Source organism: Rhipicephalus sanguineus, chromosome 2 (genome assembly GCF_013339695.2).
Source record: "Rhipicephalus sanguineus isolate Rsan-2018 chromosome 2, BIME_Rsan_1.4, whole genome shotgun sequence".
Classification (NCBI taxonomy): domain Eukaryota; kingdom Metazoa; phylum Arthropoda; class Arachnida; order Ixodida; family Ixodidae; genus Rhipicephalus; species Rhipicephalus sanguineus.
Window position 1 is genome coordinate 94532972 of NC_051177.1, and position 7366 is coordinate 94540337.

General features: G+C 49.4%; 1 protein-coding gene across 1 annotated transcript in view; it reads left to right on the forward strand.

Moving 5' to 3' along the window:
- Positions 1 to 3657, forward strand: part of LOC119383411 (mucin-5AC) — a 122229-nt gene extending 118572 nt beyond the window's left edge. Inside the window, exon 4 of the mRNA XM_037651523.1 lies at positions 191 to 3657. Within this exon, the coding sequence (XP_037507451.1) occupies positions 191 to 2513 (2323 nt within the window). The 3' untranslated portion in view covers positions 2514 to 3657. The remainder of the gene's footprint in view (positions 1 to 190) is intronic.
- Positions 3658 to 7366: the final 3709 nt, after the last annotated feature.

A 7366-nucleotide genomic window follows, 5' to 3' on the forward strand; every position in this document is an offset into this window, starting at 1 on the left:
GTAGGGCTTTCGATATTTTTATATAGTGCAGCTAATACGAATAGCGCAGGCTCCCGGCGTCAGCCACATTTCTCAGTCACGTGAACACAACAAAATCCCGTGGGAGGCAGTTGTATTTACGCCATCCACCCATTGCTTGTTATATGTGAGATTATGAAAATTGAGTTTACTTTTTCTTGCGTGGTTTCAGGTTCCTAGAGGTCCAGAACACTACGCTGCTGGACGCCATTATCCTTAACCGCATCAAGGCGCTTGAAGCCGCTGCCAACGCAAGCGCTGCCGGGAACGGAACGGCGGGTGACGCTACCTTCCGTGGGCCTTCGAGCGTGGATGAAATGGTGGAGGCAGCTCTGCTAACTACGCAGGGTCCTGGCGTCACGACACAGGACACCACGCCTTTCGGAACCACAGATGGCGCCATCACAACGACGTCGCCTGTGCAGACAACACCAACCGAGTCCCCAGTCGAGGTCATACGTGGTACTGGCTTCCAGAGTGACTCATTGCAACAAGAGCCGCGAAAGAGTGTGACAGTGCCATCTGTCGGCGTAGAAGATGACGACGACCTTTTCCTGAACGACGCACCCGTGGTTCCATCGTCGGAAGCAGAATCATCCACAAGAGCTCCAGAGACTCCCAAGACGACCACCACAGCGAAGAAGCAAGACGAGGTCACCGAACTTACAAGGACAGCCGCATTCACATCTGACCGCACAAACAAGCCTGCAGTGACTGTCACGACCGAGACGCCCAGAAGTGAACCACTGACGGAGATCTACGATGAAACGACGACCAGATCGCTCGGTCTTACTGTCCCCGAGTCCATCTTTGGTATCACATCATTGCCTTCGACGGAGCTGCCAGCTGAAACTACGCCTGCTCCCCCGGCGACAACCGAAACGAACCAACAAACCACGATAAAAGAGGAGCGAGGTGACGCCGGAAAGAAGAGCGGCAACTTGCCAACAATTCTCAGGTCCCTAGTAGACAACGTGTTCGACTACTACGACTATATTGACTACTACGTTCCCGGTCAAAAGCGCAACCTAACACAGCTGGCTCAAGAAAGGCCTGGAGACCGGAGAAGGATCCCAGAGTCTATGATGGCACTGGTCAAGGAGCAGCTGAGCAAGCAGAAAGACAAGAACGAGACGACGCTATTTGTCGAGGACCTTCAGGCGGATCAGCCCGCACCAAAGAACAGCCCAGAATCGACCACGCCAGACCCGGACAACCAAGAGTTCCAGAAAGAACTAGTCACCAAGATGGCCATGGACATTCCGCGTGTGACGAAGCAAGACGTTCAGGACACGACGACCGCCGCATTCGCTAGAACGGAGACTGCGACGCAAGAAGTAGCACGCACGGACGTCGCATCCACCACTGCAGCTACGGCCACCGAAGCGACCGGCACAACTACAACGAACAAACAGATTGCTGATACAACAACAGAGAGCAGCACAGACGCGACGACCCAACCGACGGGAAGGGATGCAACTCTTACGCTGGTAAAAAGTATCGCAACACAGTCGCGAGCTAAAGTGAACCTCGCAATTGAAAATCTTTCATCCGAGATACCCGAAGACAGGACGACGACTGGTGTTCCCGCATCGACGGTCACATCGGCAATACCGAAGTCTACCTTGACGCCAACAACGCCGGGTAGGACCACAACTGTCCCAACCACGCTGTCTACGCCAGCCTCAACTCAAGAGGTGACGACGGCGGCTGTCACAACGACAAGGACAACGGGCGCGCCGGAAACTTCCCGCCGACCAGAGACAACGCAGTCTGCGACTCGCTCTTACCAAAACGCAGTAGAGACCGAGGCCGTCTTCGTCGGCACGACCAACGCTGATGTTGCTGGAACCACGTCCGCAGTGGCAACGACGCCTGCACCCAGAGGAACAGAGACGTCTACAACACCGCCAACGACTATCACTCAACAGACGACGACGACGACGACGACGACGAGAAATGTTGAAACGACAAGACCCAGCACGTCCACGAAAACCGCTGGAACGACAACAACTGGTACCCGCCAACCGCAGACCGTGACGACGACGACAGGATCGAGGACAAGTTCGGATATCACCGAGACGAGCCCGCAGGTGCAAACAACGATTCAAACACAGCCACTTCTGTCCGGACGCAACGACACTATCCCTCTGCTCACGAGTCCCGAGCCCGCTACTTCTAGCGCCACAGCGCCAGCAACACCTACCACACCGCCTTCAACGTCAACTAGGACTTTGGAGAAGGCTCTCGGTGACGCCCCGAACACGGTGCGGGCGAACGCTCTGCAAAAGGATGGCGCACAGCAGCAAAGGTCCGGTAACTCCACGATCAAAGGCCAGCCCACGCCGCCGACCAACAACAACGACGTAGAGTACATCGACTATGTCTATTACTACGACTACATCGACACTCCCGACAACTCGACGGCTAACGGTACCGCCTCCACAAATAGCACGGGAACCCGACTGACCAAACTGCAAAGGGCCGCAAAATGAACGTCACGCTGAATGGTGAAACGACGAGGCAATAGATGAACTGTTTCTTGTTTCTATTTAAATGAGATCCTGAATGAGTTATTGGATGGCGAGGTGTTAGAGGTCACCTCTCAAGGATGGAAAGTCGACTAAGAACTTTGTCTAGTCGGCAGGCAAATTTAAGAATTGTCCTTTTTTTTCCCTTCTGGTGGAGTACGCCAATGGCCACGAACTGGAATGGTGTAGTTGGAATGGTTGGCAGAGCAAGTTTGTATAGTTGTTGTTTGTGATGCATATCTGTATTTTCTTTTTTTTTTTTCTCGTCTTTCTTTCGTCTCATATTGCCCGCGATATGGTCAGGGCATGATTGTTCAGTGCCCCTACTCCCTGTTAGTTGACAAATGCATCTTCACTATGTGTGATACTTGAATAGAGATTTGACACGGATGCCAACGGCTGAGCGCTACAGCCAGCTCGCTAGTATACTCTGCTCCTAAAGTAAGCATGACTCCACTAGCCAAACCAGAGGTCGGTAGGGCTGGTTGCATCTGGAGTAGCGTCAATAGTAACAATCATCGTACGTAAGCAAATGACGTATATTGTGTGCCTACAGTATGCAATGCTGAAATGTCACCCACTTCAGTCCATATTTTCACTTCACGTCTTTATTGCTTTTCTTCAGCTGCCTACCGTAAGGTGTGTGTGAATGGTTAAATGAACTCGCCTCAGTAAATCCCACGTAACTACAACCTCAAAGCGGCGCGACATGTGAAAGTGATGCACAAGTTCATTAACTCCGCTTTTTCTACCCCCGAAGCGACGACACTTTGAACCAAATAAGCGCCATAGATATTTCAATTCTTTGGCAGACGAAGTGCCATAGGCACATATGGCGCCATGTTTTGCGAACTGGAAAAACTGGGCGTGTCGTCGATGACTTGGTCGTCAGCGCTTTCATTCTGTCTACTGGGAAGTCTTGTTTTGTGCACGTGGTGTCGCTTTCGGCTTGACGTAGTTATTGAGGCATGACGTCTTGGAGTGAATCCTTGCAGCTCCTACTTTGTATTATACCTTACAAGCGATCCCCAGTCGCCATTACTGGGTCTGCTTTACAATGTGTTGTTGATACCATATTGCAAATAAAATGTTGTTATGCGCTCTGCGACACTTGCCTCATTTCTGTGCAAAGGCTTCCCAAAGGGTGAACGAAGTCGGCACCAACCGACCTTCCCACCGATTGCGCGATGCTGGCGCCACCTTGTCCTGTGGCCCACATCTATACGGGTAACTATTGTAATAGTTGAGCCCCTTAATCTGTTAGTGTTCTTTTCTTTAACTGAAACAATGAAACAAATCAATGCCATCGCTGGCCCTCGTTCAGACGAACCCGACGTGCCAAACAGTTACCGAACATGCCAGCTGGCACTGAAGTGAGCTCTACTTGTAGACTGAAAATATTACTGTCAACGACCCACAGATCACGTGCGGCTAAATAGCACGCCAGTATCTCCTATGCACGTCCAAGTACTGCTACCGAAGCACCAGAAAAATAAGCCAGCACAGAGCGGCTGCATGGTGACGTTGAAATGGTACTTCGGTTTACTTCATGTGACGTCATTTCGTGACGCGAAACCGACGTCACATGAAGTAAACCGAAGTACCATTTCAACGACTGTTCAACGCTGTTAATGCCGATGTGTTAACAGCAACAGCTAAAAACCGATTTTCAAGACGTTGTGACGGCGAAAAGCGCCATAAGGTTGTACCGTTAGCGCTGATGCTGTTACCTAGTGCATACAAACGAATGAAGGGCACAATCAAACATCCTTCAATACAATCTGAGAATGAAGGGGAAGCGTAATGTAGGTTCGACCAAAGTTCAATAAGCCGATTGACTCAAGGGGCCCACTGTAAAACAACAAATCAAGCAATGTGGTATGAGTTGCACCTCGGAATTAAAAAAAAAGGAAACGCAGAACAAAATTAGTTTTTTTAAAGAAACACTTGAGAAAACAGATTAAAGGAAATGGGCGGGTAAATGCACAAGTATCTGCACCTCAAGAGCGTGCACAAGTAACAAATAAGGCCAAGGAAATACGGCAACAAAGACAGCAAAAAAGAAAAACATAAGAAAAAATGGTATAGTTCACAAAGGCCAGTGCATTGCTATTTGACGCGTGAATCTTTGTCGCCTGACAAAAATACACCCGAGCAAATATTCGCAACATGATAATGCATGTACCCGCTGCCACAAAACTCAGGAAACGACTCCGCACATCGCAATTCAGTACAAAAGTATCCACACGGCAACACCCGTGGAAAGCGTCCAATATTCTCACGCGCTCGGATTTAAAAGAGCAGATAAAAGTATTGACAGCGTCATTCGAGATAAGCAAGAGACATTTAAAGTCCTAGGTGAAAAAAGTCAGTTTCGCCGCAAGCGTGAAGTTATGAATTCGATAGCAACAAAATTTAATGTTACACGAAGTAAGGCTATGGCAGCGAACTCCTTTATGATGCGATCTGGCATAACTCTACAAAACGGCGTAAAGGAATACGGCCGCTCCAGGGAGCGATGTGGTTTTCGTGCTGGCTGTCGCTTCAACGAGAAGTAAGCGCTTAGAGCGCAGCACGTACAAAGGTACGAGCCGTCTAATGATATCTGTAGAAATAGCGCTCGCGGCCACACCCTTTTGATCAAAGTTCGCAGTCAGTGTCCGAGGAACGCAGGCCCTTCCCCCACCGGCACCCCTTCACGCTCCTTCACACGACGGAGCCGTTCGTCGCGCTTCATCTCTCCTTTAGCCGCGCCCGTCTGCAGCCTTTGTAAGTTTTCACTCGCACACAGAATATACGACGCGTAGGGCGATGTTATAGATTTGGACTTTATACGGAACACGACGGCCACGAAGACGCCAAAAAAGCGCTTCGAGTGTCGACATCATTGTCATCGCCATAAAACAAGTATGGTTAGAAGGGATGGTGATAACTGGAGTCGCGACAGGCGTAAATATTGTAGGAATAGCGGCTTCAATGAAGAAATACTATATGACAACGCCAAAACGCTAGATCTTTACACATGCACAGTTTAAATACGTAAGACAAAATGTCATTCGATCATTAACTTTAGAACACTTTATTACAGGTCTGACTATTTGCTGAAAGATCCTCGTCACCATCTGTCGTCGGGACTTCTCCGGTGTTCCGGTAATTCATAAGCTGCACGTTTACGGCCAGGCTAAAGTTCTCGAATAGTTGCACACACTATCTTTACGGGAGTTACGTCACTAGAATCTTCTCCATTGAAAAGGAAACTACCTGCAGACAATATAAGCTGAAATGCCGCGTAGTGAAACAGACGGGCTTGGGAATTTGTTGTTAGTTTATGGTGCGCACAATGGTAACCTATAGCCTTAGACTGAATTCGGACTGCGGTGTCAAAGGATTTAATCTGAAGCAAAGGCCTTGGTAGGTTAACAAATAAACTCTGCAGAAACCGAGGAGCAGCCACCGCGCATGACCTCGACCACAAGCGCCAATCTGTGGGAAAATGCAACGGTAGAAGCTTCCGAGTCTCTTGAAGTCGGGCGCCATGGGGAACATACGGGGCCTCAACCTCCTTGACAAATACCGAGGTTGAGGCCTCGGGCCTGCGGCGCTAGAAACCGCTACAATCCAAAAATCGCGAGAGCCTCATAGATTAGCGAGTATAGATTAGCAAAGAAGGGGGGTATGAAAACATTACGGCTCACAGCAAAATAATGCATATCACAAGATTACTGAACTAACGCTTGGCAAAAAGCTTGAATCTTTCATTCAAGTGGTACTGTACAGACACTGTAGGGGAGCGTCGCGCACATTTCAACCCAATTTTCTTGGTCCGCGTGGCCCAATTAGCTTGAGAAGGGGCTGATCGCACATGCAAACTTCAGCGCGGAATGAAAAGAAACCGACTGAAACTACAAAGCTGGGAGTTTTGTTCTCGCGGTTCGTGAGTGCTTCGTAGCCTGCTCGGTTCAGCTCTCTCAGTGTTGAATACATAGTAGTCTGCGTCGACGATCATTTTAAATGCGTATACGCACTTCTATGCCGACTCAACGTAGCCAATGTCGCAATCAATTTACCACGGCCTGGATGTGCTCAGTCTCCGTACCGTATACGAAAACCCCGATTGCAGTATTTGAAAACTCGCGTATCTGCGCGATGCGCCGTATACTGTGGTGTCGTCGGCATGGTTAAGGGTGGATGGTTGCACCATAAGCTGACGGCCCCCAGAGCGTGGGATTAGCCGGAATTCGTTCTTTACAGCGAGCCCTCGAGCTACAACACCAAAAGATCATCTATGAACGAATGGCAGAATCGCGAATTTTCAAACTTTTGCAATCGCACAGATCCCAGAAATACATAAACGTGCGGACGAGCCGAAGCGAATGGCAAACATACAAAGCGCGATGCCTAACTGCGACGATCGAGTAGGCAGTGTAGGCACGCCGCGATCGAAGCAACGAGCGGAGCGATAGGGTCTATCATGCGTAAACACGAGGTCGAGCGCATAATAATTAGGGCACAGAGCCGAGAATGGCCAAGCGTATCAGCAGCAGTAGCGTAGCCAGAAATTTTTTGCGGTAATTGGGGGGGGGGGGGGGTCAACCTTAATTACTTTATGTATGTACGCGCGTGCGTTTGAGTATGTTCGTGCATATATACACGTGCAAAAGTGAAAATTTTCGGAGGGGGGATTTAAACCCCTTCAACCACCCTCCCCAGGGGCGTAGCCAGAAATTTTTTTCGTGGGGGGTTCAACCATATTTCATGTATGTTCGTGCGTGCGTTTGTATGTGTGCGCGTATATATACGCAAGCAAAATCGCAAAT